This window comes from Aquarana catesbeiana, linkage group LG02, assembly GCF_042186555.1.
Source record: "Aquarana catesbeiana isolate 2022-GZ linkage group LG02, ASM4218655v1, whole genome shotgun sequence".
Lineage (NCBI taxonomy): Eukaryota > Metazoa > Chordata > Amphibia > Anura > Ranidae > Aquarana > Aquarana catesbeiana.
The window spans coordinates 356225212-356242445 of NC_133325.1; the positions used below are offsets into that span (position 1 = coordinate 356225212).

At 45.4% G+C, this 17234-nt stretch overlaps 1 protein-coding gene across 2 annotated transcripts in view; it reads right to left on the reverse strand.

The window, feature by feature from the left end:
* The window catches only part of NF1 (neurofibromin 1), a 496399-nt gene that overhangs the window by 446576 nt on the left and 32589 nt on the right, over nucleotides 1–17234 (reverse strand). For both annotated transcript variants that reach the window (XM_073615002.1, XM_073615001.1), the window contains exon 3: nucleotides 16106–16189. In XM_073615002.1, coding sequence (XP_073471103.1) covers nucleotides 16106–16189 — 84 coding nt within the window. The remainder of the gene's footprint in view (nucleotides 1–16105; nucleotides 16190–17234) is intronic.

The window sequence follows — 17234 nt, forward strand, 5'->3', positions numbered from 1 at the left end:
AAATGTCAGAAATAATAAATAGTGCGCTTAAAATGAACTTCCGGGGGCGTGTCCTGAACATGGAGCTGTAAGGACGTGTCTGGTCGCGCTCCGCTCCCACCGCTACTTACCCAGCAGCATACCCACGATCCTGGGCCCTGACACGGCCCAGGACATGTCACAGAGGCGGCGGAACACAGCCCATAACTCCGGGACAGAGAACACTCAACAGGGGCAGCTAGATTCATACTTTTCCGGGACCCGCGGCAAGGCCCCGGAAAAATCCAAGATGGCGCCGGTCGGCAAGACGGGGAAACAACATGCGCCGGCACAGAAGCAAACCACGCCACCCGCGCTATCCCCACAGCCATCACCCGGATCGGTGAGTGACTCTGTACCCCCGACATCTCCGGGATCCACTGTGTCCAGAGCGGGGGGGGATCAGACATTGCTGACATTATGGAGGATGGAAAAGGCGTTTACAGAGGATATAGCACAGCTCAAGGAGGACACCACACACCTGGGCAAAAGAGTGGAAACTATAGAGCAAAGATTAGATGAGGCTCTTCCTACTATGTCAGCATTACAGCTAAGGTGTGCAGCCCAAGATCAAAAGCTGGACTTATTATTGTCACAACTTGACGATTTTGAAAATCGCAGCAGGAGGGCAAACATCCGTATTCGAGGTATGCCGGAAGCAACAGCCCCCAGAGATATTATCCCTTCCCTGCAAGGCATATTCAGGGAGATCCTGGGCCTACCAGACACAGAACCCATTGAGATTGACCGCGCCCACCGTGCCCTGCGACCACCATCCCAAGATGCTGACAACTCACGGGACATAATCTGCAAATTGCATAAATATACTCTCAAAGAGCGAATAATGCAAAAAATGCGCAACAGACCCTATTTTGATTTCGATGGCGCTCACCTCTGTTTCTTCCAGGATATCTCCAGACGCACGCTAATGCAACATCGAGCCCTAAAACCTGTCGTGCTAGCCCTCCAGGAAGCGGGACTTACGTACCGCTGGGGCTTTCCCTTCTACTTACAAGCCTCTAAAGATGGACGCTCAGCCTCCCTGCGCACCAGAGATGACCTCCCTCACTTTCTCTCTGCCTTGGGACTTGGTAAAGTTGACTTTCCGGACTGGCGAGGGGACCCTGCGACGGTGAACTTTCCAAACATTGAACTCCCCCAGTCCTGGACGCAGATGCCACAACGCAGAGGCCGAAGACGCAGTCCCCACCAACAGGAATCAGATGCTTCCCCTGGCCCCTCTACATTAAGAGACTGATGGTAACGCTAAGATCCCGAATTGAGTCATTACTCCCCCCTTTTTTGGAGGCACCCTTTATTATCAGTTCATCAGCAGATCTGGAATTCCTCTTATATTCTAATCTTTTCCGTGCCTGGTCTGACTTGGTTTCGATAACGAACTTTGACACCATAAAGATGGACAGGGCTCTGCCCGCATCCCAGAGAGACAGTTTGAGGCTGTTTCCAGATCTCCTTAGTTGCGAGTTTTGCCCTCCCCGGGACCTCCACAATCATACAATCCCCCTAACCCCTATTATGCCATATATCCCCCCGATCATTGGGTCACAAAGCAGCACTTACGTGGTGGGGGCGGGGCGGACCCTTTCTCCCTTCTCCCCTTCATGTCGGCCCACGTTCCCCCAGTAGGCTGCCCACGTTTGGGCATTAATCCCGTTTGGGATACCAGAACTGGACAAAATGGGTCCCCTGAGAAAAGGGGGCACATTTGGCCCAGTCTGTGCCTATATAGAACCATCGTTAGGTTCTCTTTAAGTTTAAATGTTGCTTATGGTTATGCTGATGTTAATGCTTGTTTTAACCTTGTTTTTTCACTTTCCTCCCCTATTCTTTTTCTGCCTGGCCTCTATCTTGCTCTCTCCTTCCCTAGCAGGATTTACCCAATTGCTGGCACCCGCTCCGGACTCCGCCCCCGGGACTGCAGCCGACTTACAACACCATTCCTTAATGACAACGGTTAAGGTAATCTCTTATAATGTCCGTGGTCTTTGCTCACCCTGTAAGCGGAGTAAGCTGTGGTGGGAACTGAAAAAACTCAAGGCGCAGATAGTATTCCTACAGGAAACGCACTTCACACACCATTCCATACCCAAGCTACCGACCCACATCTATAGTCAGTGGTAACATAGTACCTCCCCGGTTAACAAGTCCAGAGGCACTGCCATAGCTATCCACAAAAATTGCCCCTTCCAATACTTAGACGCTAAGACCGACCCCCTGGGAAGGTATGTCTTCCTGAAAGGGACCATTACGGGTACTAAATACACCTTCGCCAATATCTATTCCCCCAATACGAACCAACTGACCTTCCTTGACTCAATCATAGAGCAACTAGAGGAGTTCCGAGAGGGGTCCCTAGTTTTAGGAGGCGACTTTAATGTGAGCCCGGGGCAACCCTGGATACTTCACATAGCAGGCCCTCACATTCACATGCATTCCTTAGACACTTCCGAAAGTCCCTCCAGGCGGTGGGCTTAGTTGACTGCTGGAGGGCCCTACACCCCACAGAGAGGGACTACAGTTACTATTCAGTGGTACACAATGTCTACACACGTATAGATTTGATTTACTTCGACCGCCCGACCTTGGAGCTCCTCCAAAGCTCTTCCATAGGAAACATAACCTATCACGCACCGATTCAGGCTTCTTTCATCATTCCAATAGACTTCCGTAGAACGTGGAACTGGCGCCTCAACGAATATTTATTAGATGACCCTGTAGTGGAAGCCCAGATCTCAGACACGATAAAAAACTACTTTCGAGAGAACACATTAGGAGACTTGAGTGAAGGTACATTATGGGAATGTCACAAGGCCGTTGTAAGAGGCGAGCTCATTGCACAAGGTTCTAGATTAAAGAGAGAACGGCTAGCTGACTATACCAGAGTTCTTAGTGCACTCCAGGAGGCGGAACTTAAACACAAAGCAGGGGGTACCCCAGAAGCCCTACGAGAACTAACGGATCTCAGACACATTCTCACGGCTGTTAGAGCGACAGGCGCGTAAACAACTGCGACACCTATCCCACCGATATTACAAGCATGGTAATAAGTGCGGACACATGCTGGCAAGAGCGCTTCGCGCAAAACGGGCCCAAATGCAGGTACACAAACTTCGCCCCTCTATGGGTGAAATGACATTCCATTCCTCCAAGATAGCAGAGGGGTTCCGGGATTACTACGCCGAACTCTACAATTTAGATGCGAACACAACCCCAGAAGCTAAAGAAAATATACTGATTAAAATTCGAGACTACTTATCCACTAATGGACTGCCTTCCCTGACTGAAGACCAATTTTTTTTTTTTAATCATTTCTTTTTATTGCACATATGCCAATAAAATTATAACAATGCAAGGCAAAAGCCAGGTCGGCCCACACAGGGGCTATGTCTGGCAAGAAAGGAGGAGCATAGTTTCAGTCATTCACATTATATTGTACAGCAAAACATGGTATAAAGTGTGTGGTTTATGTAATCCTATTCTCGTGTTCCCGCCCTTCCTCCATACAAAATCATATCTCTATTGCTAGTTCATTCCTCCATTTCCCTTCACTTTGTTCCAACCCTCCCCTCCACCCCTCCCCACCCCACCTCCCCTCCGTCACAACAGACCTTTCATATTACCTTTGATGGTTCTTGCACCACCTGTACAACTACCGCAGGTTTCCCTCCTATCCAATGTTCTTATTTATCTGATTTTGTTGTCATTAATTTTACAAGCCAACTTCCTATTCCTCCTTCTTCTCCCCCCCCTATGTACTTACTCTCGCTTTCCTTCCCCTCGGGTATCTCAGTCTCGTTCTTCCTCTCTACGTCACCCCCCCCGATCACTACATCTGAAGCCTTTCTACTATCAATTGATGTGGGGCCAGGTCCACATCCCCCAGCCATGAGTGCCATATCTTGTTAAATTTACTCCGATCGCTTCTACGGGCGTACGCCAGTCGTTCTCTAGGGAGAAGCGAGTTAACGTAGGCAATCCATTGCTTAACTGTAGGGACAGTTGGAGCCATCCAGTACTTTGCAATAAGTTTCCTGGCGAGATACATCAGTCTAGATAACATGAAGTACTTTCCTCCCGGGTACATCTTTCCATTTATAGCTCCGAGCAGGTATACGGTCGGATTAAGGGGAATGTGGACCCGCGCCACCCTGGAAATATGTTGGGAAACCTCATCCCAGTACCTATGCAGCTTTGGGCATCTCCAAATTAAATGAATAAAGTCCCCTCTGTGTACCTTACACTTGGGGCACAGTGGGGAGTCTCCTCGACCCCATTTATAAAGCTGTACTGATGTCCTATAGGCCCTATGAAGAATGAATAATTGAGACAGTCTTTGGGTTGCGGAGAGTGACACCACTGGAATAGCCTCGAGCGCCATTTCCCATTGTTTTTCATCTATTTCTCCTATGTCCTCTACCCATTTATTTCGGCACTTTAACAGTGTATGAGCCTGGGTTGACTTCAGCAACTCCTTATATATTTTGGATATTAACCCTTTCCTTGTATCTGCCAAAAAGATCTCATTCAAAAGTGAAGCTGCTGGTGTTGTCTGGGAGTGCGTTATTTGTTGTGCCTGTATCGCATGGCGCAATTGGAGGTACTGGAAAAAGCCCCTCGGGTTCAAGTGGAATTCCCTACATAATTGTTCGTATGTCTTCAGCACCTCTCCCTCATATAGTTGTGGGAAGAACTGAATCCCCTTTTCTTGCCATTGTGTGAACCCCTGTAGTCCCTGGATCTCAGAGTATCTACTATTGTGCCAGATCGGCGTAAATGAAAGCACGCCTGTTATCTTTAAGATTTTCCGAACCTCACCCCATACTTTTTTAAAAAGCGTACTTATTGGGTCTACCCCCTTCATACTTGGCAAGTCCATTTCCAGGTGAGAGGCCGCTTCTAGTGTGGGTTCCGTCAAGGTCACCAATTGGTATGTAGGGTCCTCATTGCCCTTTCGACCCCATCCTGCCATTTGTTGAAATTGTGATGCCAAGAAATATAGCCTAGAATTGGGTATTGCAAGCCCTCCTCTATCCTTTTCGTATTGCAATGTTTCTAGGCTAATTCTAGGTGTCTTTTTTTTCCATATCAATTCCCTCATTAGTGTGTCAATTTGCTTAAACCATTTTTTTGGTATCCATGTCGGAGAGTTGTGGAAAACGTATAATTGTTGGGGTGCCCATACCATTTTTATTAGGTTTGCTCGTCCTATAACTGATAGGGGGAGCCTACACCAGCTGTTGCTTTTTTGTTTCTGCCTAGAGAGCAGTGGTTCCAGGTTCAGCCGGAGGTACTCGGCCGGGTTTGGGGACACCATCACTCCCAGGTACTTAAAACTGTCAACTATTGTTATTTGTTCCGTTCCCACTGGTAGTCGGTCCCTCTGCTGGTCTATGGGCATTAGCGTTGATTTTGACCAGTTAATGACAAAGCCTGAGAAGGTGCCATATTCTCTCACTATCTCCATTACTGCCCGCAAGGATGAGGTCATGTCGCCCAAATATATAAGTGCATCGTCTGCATATAAAGATATTTTTTCTTCTCTCTGATGTCTACGGAACCCCACCACCTCCATTGAATTCCGGATCTTTATAGCTAGAGGCTCTATTGCCAGGGCAAACAGTAATGGAGACAATGGGCAACCCTGTCTCGTCCCCCTATGCAATTCAAATGGAGGCGAAAGGTCACCATTAATACGTATTCTGGCTCTAGGTTTAAAATAGAGTATCTCTACCCAAGCTACAAACCTGCTTCCCAACCCGAATCTTTTCAGTGTTTCCATGAGGTAGGGCCACTCCACACTGTCGAACGCTTTTGAGGCGTCGAGAGATAGAATGGCCCTACTCCCCGGATTGTCCACTGGCATCTGAAGGTTCATGTAGAGCCTCCTTATATTATCTGATGTAGATCGGGTAGGTATAAAGCCAGACTGATCACGATGGACCAACCTGCTAATCACTCGAGATAGCCTATTGGCCAGGACACTTGCGAACAGTTTAACATCCGCGTTTAATAGCGAGATTGGACGATATGAGTCTAATAGAAGATTATCCTTCCCAGGCTTTAAAATTACTGTTATTATTGCCTCACGCATACTATCCGGTAGATACCCCAGTTCCTCAGCCTCCCTTATAGCCTGCAATAGTGATGGTAAGAGGTCCTCTCTAGAGTGGGAGTATACCTCTGCCGGAATCCCGTCTGGGCCTGGTGATTTATGGCGACCTGTCCCCTCCAGTGCTTCTCTTAATTCCACTAATGTGATTGGGCAGTTCAACAGTTCCCTGTCCGCCTCCGACAATTGCGGGAGCGGACAGGACTGCAAAAACTGCATCAGCTCAAGCGGGTTGTATCTAGTTTTGCTAGAATACAAGTCCCCGTAGAACTGCTGGAAGCTGCTCAAGATGTCCGAACTACGGGTCTGCCTCTCCCCGGATTTAGCCCTCACAGCCAGGATAGTAGTGGGATCTCTTTGCTCTCTGGCTATAAGGGCTAGAAGGCGGCCAGTATTTTCCCCCTCTTCAAAATAACTCTGTTGTTGAAAGTATCTTCTCTTCTCTGCTGCTGATAACCAAACCGAGCTATATATCGCTTGTACCTCTCTCCAGGATTCTTGATTAGATTTTGATGGGTCTCTTATCAAAACCTGTTCCCTTTCTATCAGTTCTTCCCGTACCTTGTTTTCCCATTCCCTGGAGCGTGTTTTAATTCCCGCAATTTCTTTAATAAGACATCCCCTCAAGAATGCCTTGAGTGTATCCCATATTACCATGGCGCTAGCAGACCCCCTATTAAATTGCAGGAACTCCCGTAGCGCCTCTCTTATATTATCTGTTTGGGGAAACAGAGACAACCAGTAGGGGTTCACCTTCCATAATTGTCGCCCCAGCTTTCCAGTGGTGCCTAACCGCACCCAGAATGGGGAGTGGTCAGATAATAAACGTGGCTCATACGCCGAGTCCTCCACTAACTGCAGGAGTGCCTCATTTCCTAAACCCAGGTCGATACGGGAGAGGACCTCATGTGTTGCAGAATAACATGAATAACATCTGTCCTCTTTGTGTCTCTCTCTCCATACATCCCGGAGTCCTATTTCCATAAGCAGGGCTGCAAAAGCAGTCCTGCCAGTTGTCTGTTTCATAGTTCTAGATGTCAGAGACATTCTATCCTGGGAGTTGTCTAAGATATTATTGTAGTCACCCAATGCTAGTACCGGGACTTCCGGGTATGAGGCTATGAATTGTGATAGACACCCGAGTGAAGCTGGTGAGAATGGTGGTGGAATGTATATTGATGCAATTATGCACGTTAAACCGTTAATTTTACATAGCAGGAAGACAAATTTTCCCTCCCTGTCCACCCTCTGTTCCATGCACTCAAAGGAGACACCCGAGGAGATCACTATACTGACTCCTCTTGAATGTGAAGTGTGCATGGAGTGGAACTGAGTCGGGTATCTTCTTGAGCGCAGCAGGTGGACAGAGTTGGAACACAAGTGTGTTTCCTGTAAACAGATTATCTGAGGTTTCATTATATCAAAATATCTAAACATTGCCCTTCTCTTGTCGCTATCCCCCAGCCCTCTCACATTCCATGTCATCAAGAGTAGGTCTTTCCTTTTCCCAATTTCTTTACTCATATAGGGGATCATACCAATTCAAATAACTATATAGCAAGAGACAACAACGTGAGCAGGGAATAGGAATACAATTGTCCCTCAGAATTTTACCTGCCCCTTGGGTCCCCTCAGTAAGTAATACATAACAGTCAGCATTCCTCCTAATCCCCTTACCATCCTTGGTGGAGCGTAGGAGGGATTTGTATATGGTTTTATGTTTGTGATGTTTTTCATTAATTATTTGAGTTGTGACTTTACCACCCACCCCTCCCCATCCTCCCCCGCCCCCCACCCCGCTCCACCCCCCCTCCCCGCTCTTTCCCTCCTGTCTCCCCCACCCCCACCCCCTCACCCACCCACCTCCTTCCTTCCCTCCCCGCCCAGCTGGGCCTACCCTAGGGGCTATGTTCCGAACCTCCCACTTGCTCTCATTCCCCATACTACACTGGCATACCTTGCCAGTGCCACACATTTACGATACCCCTTTGACCCAGGGGTCCCTATCCCACCCCCTCCCCCCCTCCCTGACCATGTTAGTGTTATTCAAGTGTTCTAAATAATTATACTTGTAAAAAAAATCGTTTATCGTGGCAGCTCAAAGTATTCTAAAAAGTGAATATCCAACTAGTGCTAAATTATAATCCTATTCCTTCAACCTTATTAGTGCTGTTCATGTGTTTTTAATTTTTTGTGTTCGGATAAAAGATAATCTGTCATGTCAATCCAGTGAATTAAGTAAGTGTATACTAACCTTTACTACTTTATGGTCTATCCCTATACTTCTTTCTCAACTTCTACCTGCAACACATCGCCTACTTAATTCTTTAGTGTATTACTCATTGTATCAACCTACCCTCTTCTCTCCCCCCTCCCTAATACCACATAAGGACGGAAAGGAAAAAAAAAAAAAAAAAAAAGTCCGCAATCTAATCAGTCTCTAATCTCTCCTCTCCTTCATTCCGTGTTGTCCTCTCTACATTCTCCAGCCAGTCTTCCACTTTGCGGGGAGAATCAAAGAAGAATGTCCCATTCCTGGTGGTTATTCTCATGCGGGCGGGGTACAGTAGTGCATAATCCATCTTTTTTTGCTGAAGCACACGTTTAATTGGCATGTATGCCGCCCTGAGCTTTTGCAGGTCTGGGGAGAAGTCTTGATATAGTGAAATTCGCGCTCCCCTATACAGGATTTCTCTCATTTCTCTCGCTTTCCGAAGCAAAGACACCTTATCTCTAAAGTTGAACATTTTCATAATTATAGGTCTTGGGTACTCCTTGCCCTGCCGAGATTTGGAGGGGATTCGATGGGCGCGTTCGATGCCAAAAAAAGGAGAAAAAGATGAAGCCCCAAATATCTCCTTGATCCATCCCTCCAAAAATTCAATAGGGTCAGGTCCCTCGCTCCGTTCCGGCATGCCTATTACTCTTATGTTGTTTCTTCGATTTCTATTTTCTAGTTCATCTATTTTGGCGGATTGATTTTCTATGCGTTTCTTCATGTCAGTCATATCTTGTCTGAGCGGGGATAGTATATCTTCCACCAAGCTTAATCTTTCCTCTAGGGCTGTTGTTCTTCCCTCCATTTCTTTCAATCTACTACCCAGCGCTATCAATTCTTCTCTTATGCTTTTTAGCTGAGCACCCAAACCAAAAATTGATTCCTTACATGCAGTAATCGCATACATGAGGTCCCTCATTGTTGGCTCTTCCGCTCCTCCACTTTGGCCACTCTCCATCCCGGGCTCAGTTGTATTGGGTAGCCTTTTAGGATCTGTGTCACCGCTTATAGGGGGAAGTTTTCCTATTCCGTGACTTATTGAGGGCACTGCAAGTGGGCTTGCTGCGGCCAATATTGGCCCGCTGCTTTGGCTGTGACTTTTCCTACTCGCCTGGGTACTCGCTTGGGTTAGCTGTTGGGATTTTACTGGTGATAGGGATGTCCTGGAAAAACGCTCTAGTTTTGTTGCTGCCGCTACTGCAGCTGCTGCTGCGACTTTCGCTTGGTTTGTCTGGTTTCTAGCCGAGCGTGTAACCTGACCTCCTGCTTGGTGCGGCTGATTTTGTAACTGGTGCTGGTTTAATTTTTCCTCTGCTGCCCGCTTCCCAGCCATGTTATTATGCCATGAGGGGGGAGGAGAAAAAAAAAAAAAAAAAAAAAAAAAAAAAAAAGGGAGGAGGGGGGGGGGGTAAAAAAGGAGAAAAAAAAAAAAAAAAAAAAGTTTCTTTTCCTTTTAGCAAATTGCGATATAAAATTGTTACAGTCCCGGACTACTAGTTTTGCATAGAAAAAAAAAGAAAAAAGAGGTATCACAAAGATAGTCCTCCATATAACTCTGCCAGCGTCAGATCAGTGATTCTTGGGACAATAAACAAGTACTTGTGCAACGCCGTTTCACTTGCAGCTGATGTTTATGATAAGCAGCTTACATCACACAGTTCCACTGGTTCTTTTATTGTTTTAAGAAACAAAAAGGTGAAACCTCGTACGCCAGTACCCCCGTCCGTCTCCCACTTCGGACTGGGGTTGCTAATTTCCTCTATGTAAGATATTACTTCAATAGGGTAAATAGGCTCAAAAAGTAATAAGGCAGCAGGTTTCTAGTTAACCCAGGTTTCACATTACAAACTCAATTAGGTTTCTTCAGGAACCAATCAATCAAAGGCCAACTCACAGGCCAGCTCTTTAACCAGGAACCAGGAAAAAAAAAGTCATATTATATAAAAAGAAAAGTAGGAAAGTTTTCACCTATGTCTGGGGTCTTCTTAGCAGCTTTCCGGATTCCCAGCGTTGCGATGTTAATTCTGATAGCTTACTTTGTTCATTGCCCCGCTGCTGCTACTGTGTTCGACCAGATTTGGTTGCTGCTGATAACCCAAGGGGGGGGCCTCTCACGCCACCCCTATAGCTCCATCTTCCTGGCTCTCCACCGCCACACTCACTGACGCCGCCACTGCTGGTGCTGCTATAGCCGCCACCGGAGCGTCCCTTTACCCGGCCACCGGCACGCCACAGGGGTCTCTCACACCCCGCCTCAGCTCCGTCCACCGCGTCTGCGCCAGGGAGCGATCTGCTCAGTAGTGCTGTAGTGCTGTAGTTGGCCGGACACCGCTGCTTACACTGCCGCTTGTACTGCTGCACACACCGATAGTCTCCTCAGCCCGTGGCTTAGCTGGTCAGGTCTGGACTGAAGACCAATTAGCTGACTTAGAATCCCCTATCACCACCACTGAACTTGAGTCCACCATCAAATCTTTACCCAACGGGAAAAGCCCAGGCCCTGATGGGTTTACTATAGCATACTATACTAAATTCTCCCCGTTTCTTACGAACCATATGTGTAAATATTTCAATTCCCTAGTAAAGGGAAGTAGAATCCCACCCGAGGCCCTTTTGGCACACATATCGGTTATACCGAAAGAGGGCAAAGACCCTACTGTCCCGCAGAGTTACCGCCCCATTTCCTTATTGAATACGGACGTAAAAATCCTGGCGAAAATCCTCGCAAACCAACTGAAACATCTGGTCCCTTTTTTAGTACACCTAGACCAGACGGGTTTCATTGTAGGACGCGAAGCGCGAGACAATTCAATATGTGCGATTCAACTAATACATTGGGCCAAAACTAAAGAGATACTTCTCCCTTATCTAATACTCTCCACCGACGCCGAGAAGGCGTTCGGTCGCATAGACTGGTCCTACCTCAGAGAGGTATTCACTTCAATGGGGTTGGGCCCAATTATGCTAGCTTGGATACTGGCCCTTTATTCAGAACCTAGCGCACAGGTTAAGGTTAATGGAATTCTCTCATCCAAGTTCCCGATCGGGAACGGCACGAGACAGGGGTGTCCACTCTCCCCCCTCCTCTTCGCCCTAGCCTTAGAACCACTGCTACGAAGAGTGAGAGCAAATACAGATATTACAGGACTGACTGTAGGAGCTGTGGAGCACAAACTCTCAGCCTACGCAGATGACGTATTGTTTCATTTAACTAATCCCCTTATCTCGTTGCCGGTCCTGATGCGGGAACTCAAAAATTTTGGTACACTTTCTAATTTTAAGATCAACTACAATAAATCAGAAATTCTGCCTGTTAATCTCTCTACCCCCATGACAAATAGCTTAAAAGCTGCATTCCCTTTCACGTGGACTAACTCTTCTCTACGCTACCTAGGTATACAACTGACGGACAGCTTTGACACTTTGTACAACACAAACTTCCCCAGACTCTTGACTGAAATTAAACAAGATTTAACACGGTGGACGAGGACAGCCTTTACATGGATAGGCAGGACGAACATAATAAAAATGAACGTTCTCCCCAGAATTCTGTTTTATATGCAGATGCTCCCCATACACCTGCCCAAAACTTTTTTTAAACAAGTATCCAACTCGATCACCACCTTCATATGGTATTCAAAGAAACCGCGGATTGCTATGAAGGTGCTGAGACGTTCGAAACATCATGGAGGACTAGGAGTCCCGGATTTACAGCGATATTGCCAGGCCATCGCCTTACAGAGAACTCTGAATTGGCACTTCCATGGACATTCCAAATTGTGGGTGACGATGGAAAAATACATGGCAGGCAGAAAAACTTATCCTACGCCCTGTGGCTTTCGCAGGAACACAGGGGTCTATCGGAATCTACGTCCCCGTTAACGATATCCACACTCGACACTTGGGACAGAGTAAACCGGAGGCTGAATTTAGCCCCCCCTGTGTCCCCGCTGGCACCTTTGGGCGGATTCCTCTGATTCCCGCCGGGGGAAAGTGCAGGCTTCTTTGAGGCCTGGGTAGATGACAAAAACGCCAGTTGTGGCAAATTACTGAGAGGTGGGAGACTCCTGCCCTATGAGTCTCTGGGAAATAGACCAGGCAGACCGCACCTAAATTTCTGGAAGTACAGACAATTGCACCATTTTTTTGCAGTTCACGGTAGCTCTATCAGAGATATCTCCACACTCACGCCTTTTGAGGGAATGTTTATAATGGAAGAACCGATCCCCCACATGATCTCTGAACTTTACCAATTACTGGGGTCCTCGGCCTCCAAACCTACATATATAAGAGCGTGGGAGAGAGACCTTGGGAAGGAGTTTTCCGAGTCTCAGCTAACATGTATCTATCAATTCACACACTCCAGCTCACTGGACTCTAAAGATGCAGGAGACAAACTACAAATTATTAGCACGTTGGTACAGAGTCCCATCTGACATGGCACGGATTTATCCTGCTAGTTCAGACTTGTGCTGGCGGGGATGCGGAGGCCGAGGCACCCTCTTACACCTGTGGTGGAAGTGCCCACGAATAAAGATATATTGGCAGACAATTAAGGACCAGATTAAAGATATTCTCGGGATAGAGATCCCCCTCTCCCCGGAACATTTCCTCCTGCATATCCCTCCTGTATCAGTTAGCCGCTACAAAAAAAGCGCATTATCTCACTTACTAAATGCTGCTAAGCGTCTACTGCCTATCTTCTGGAAGAAAGAGCAGATACCGACCAAAGAGGAGTGGATACGCAGGATTAGCGAAATAAGGGAAGCAGAGGAATGGGTGGCAGCAGGCAAAGGCGCTACAGCAAAGCACACAGCAATATGGTCAATATGGCAAGAACACTTCCAAGACACTTCTTATGTACCTTCTAGCCTGGACGTGTCCATACTAAAATTAGCAGATCCCACATTAGGTCATCGTGCCCACCCTGAATAATCTCCTCCACGGTTTCTCCCAAAGACCAAAGAACAGACCGCATACGAAAACATGTGTCCTTGCCAGAACTAGGGGGCTGCCTGGGGGCAGATAGTCCGGAGTGGATGATCGGAGATGCACGTGGAAACAAGGTGTGATCCTGTGTACCCCTCTTCCCCCTCCCACTCTTCATATTACCCCTCCCTTCTACATTCTCCCTTTTTCTCTCTACTCTTCCTATTCTATCAAGCAATGTCATTAATAGAAGTGTGTGTTGATTGCACAGAATGTCAGCAACTATTATAACTTACCAGGTAAAAACGAAAGAGATGCTCTCCTAGCCGGGGGGGCCGTGTGGGCGGGGATGGCCTATGGCTCGGGGGTGCGCCGGGGGAGGACAGATGGAGGCCTTGTGCCCACCTCCTCCGGTGGGCACCCCGGGTGGTGGCGGCCCAGTGTTACCGCGGCTCCTTCCCCCCGGTCTGGGAGATCACTATAGCTCAGGTTGTGGGATCTGTGGTGGGTGGTGGCTACAGTTGGTTTCCGCCCCCGCAGACTTGAAGATCTCAATGCAACGTGTACTGGTTCCACTAAAGGCACACATTCTCAAGATCTCAACAGATATCTTAACACAGCCCTAGTCTATTTACCTCCCTTCTTATTCTTTCTTTTGTCATTTCCTCCTATCCTTTATTTATGTTTCTAGAAATATGCAGGTCATTGCTAATGTTGATATGAGAAAACGTTTGTCATCAACAAATTTGTATTGAACTGTATATGTTGAGATGTGATGGACAACAATAAAGAACGTTTAAACAAAAAAAAAAAAAAAAAAAATGAACTTCCGAATATGAAATACAAAAAAAAAAATTTGTGTGTGTGTTAAAGCAGATAGCAGAACCATATATTATCAACCTTCAAAAATAAAATCATCCTAGAAATAAGGGCATATAATAGTCCTGGATAAATGCATAAAACAAGGTCCCAAGAAAGTCCTAAATGAGCATTAGGAGAAAACTACCACGGTTCCGGGGTGCTTAATTCACTCATTAGACAGCTGTCTGCACCATAGGTTTCTCCACTGCACTGCTGTTTAACCAGACTGATTGTTTTGAAATCTTCCAGGAGTAGGTTTCATTCATGCAACAAAAAAGGAAAACATCATTGCGCAATGAACCACAGCACTGTATCCATCTCCTTACTAAGCATAAGTGAATGCACTCACATGTGATACAAAGTAACAGTGCATAAAGACAGTCAGTCGCTCACCGCGATCTCTCTCCTCACACCGTATACAATGTGTAATGAACAGGCACATCGGATGACGTCACTGGCTCCTCCCGGCGCGTTGCGTCACGTGACTATCAAGGGTGGGTAATGTCATGTGACGCAACGCGTTGGGAGGAGCCAGTGAATTAAGCACCCCGGAACCGTGGTTATTTTCTCCTAATGCTCATTTAGGACTTTCTCGGGACCTTGTTTTATGCATTTATCCAGGACTATTATATGCCCTTATTTCTAGGATTATTTTATTTTTGAAGGTTGATAATATATGGTTCTGCCTTAACACACAAACATTTTTTTTTGTATTTCATATTGGGAAGTTAATTTTAAGCGCACTATTTATTGTTATAATTTATTCACTTTAGTGGTATCAGAATATTTTCACATAGGTGCGGCTTGATTATTTAGTCATTTCCTATTGTATTAATTTTTATTTATATTGATATCTTATATTCTTTTTGACATTCTACATTGACCGATATCACACCATATCAGCGCTTTAGTACACCATTGCTAAATGTCACAAATAGGCTTAGTCATGAAAGAGTTAAAGTAATTTTTTTGAGTTAGGGTATATATTTTATATATATATATATTTTTTTATATTTAAAATCGGGAATATATTTTGGTGCCCATTCCAAAACATCAAGGTTGGAGGGATGAAAAAAAAAAAAAAAATCTAAAAAAAAAAAACAGTTTGTTCTATGAAAACGTGGAACAAGTCTTAGCAGTTCTCAATGACCTGAATGGGCACTGATGATCACCGTCATAGTTAATTCACAAGCCCTGCAGCGTTTAAACTGACAGTGGTACAGAGGTACAGGCAGAAAGCTGTAGGACTTGTCTGCAAGAGCCTGACACTGCTCCCATGATTCACTGATGCTTTGCAGGCTCCTTGGGAAGAAAAAATGCACTTTTCTTTTACTGAAAAAAAGTGTGCATTATTTTTTCCCCAAAAGGTGAAGACTTTAAATCAAGAATGAAGGTAGTAATGGGCAATTACCAGTTAATTTTATTTGAAACAAGGCAGTCCTCCTTTCCAAAAGTATCCAATAGTTAACTAGCAAGATGCAGAAAAGTAACTAGGAAAAATAAGGAAAAATGTCTACAGATCAAAAGCACTTCTGCAGCAAGGTCCAGCAATGATCACTAATCAATTGCAGAATGCAAATTCCCACCCTCAATTCATCTTTTAAACAGCATCCGATTAGAATTATTTAGTTATTAAACTTAAGTCTTCTATACACAAAACCATGGAGCACTAGGGTAATTAAGACATTTAGTAATTACATGTGTAACCATACTGCGTTCCCAATGAACAATACTAACACTAAGAATATGGCACTAATCACATCAGTACATGTACAATACAACAACTATTTATATCTAAAGTTTGGTGTTTCTTCCCAATCTCAAAACCTAAGTTTCCAATTCAGAAGTTAAACAATTCACAAAAAACTGAACAAAAATTAAATACTCACCCCTGCAAGACATTTTTCCAGTGTATCCAATATAATCAGTTGAGACAAATACAAATTTTTTTCAGCAGCTTCTCCAAATATCCTCTAGAAATTTAAAACAATATAGTTCAGAATGCATAAAACCTATGGAACTGTCAATACAAGTATACTGTACATTTTATGTAGCTTTTAAATTGCAAAACAACAAGCCAATATAGTGTATAAGTAAATCCATTCTATAAGAGCACCATTATGGCTATGGACATGACTAGAGTGGACAAGACTGAAAACAGTGTGCACTGCCCAGGAAATCAGCAATTGGGTTTTTCCATAAACACAAGCGCTAGGGTGTCCTCCTCAGCTTGGAACATGTCCGCAACCATAAAAGGTTGTAAATGATTTCCACAATAACTTACAGGTTGATGGGAATTACAGGTTCATGTCCATTTTAAATTTTGACCAGGTTACCACTTTGATTTTAAAAAAATATATACAGTATCTCACAAGAGTGAGTATACACCTCACATCTTTGTAAATATTTTCTTCAATCTTTTAATGTGACACTGAAGAAATTACACTTTGCTACAATGTAAAGTAGTGAGTGTACAACTTGTATAACAGTCTAAAATTGCTGTCCCTTCAAAATAACAACACACAGCCATTAATGTCTAAACCACTGGCAACTAAAGTGAGTACACCCCCAAGTGAAAATGTCCAAATTGGGCCCAATTAGCCATTTCCCCTCCCCGATGTCATGTGACTCGTTAGTGTTACAGGGTCTCAGGTGTGAATAGCGAGCAGGTGTGTTAAATTTGGAGTTATCACTCTCACTCTCACTCTCTCATACTGGTCACTGGAAGTTCAACACCTCATGGCAAAGAACTCTGAGGATCTGAAAAAAAAAATTTTTGCTCTACATAAAGATGGCCTAGGCTATAAGAAGATTGCCAATATCCTGAAATTGAGCTGCAGCATGGTGGCCAAGACCATACAGAGGTTTAACAGGACAGGTTACACTGAGAACAGGCCTCGCCATGGTTGACCAAAGAAGTTGAGTGCACATGCTCAGCGTCATATCCAGAGGTTGTCTTTGGGAAAAGGGACGTATGAATGCTGCCAGCATTGCTGCAGAGGTTGAAGGGGTGGGGTG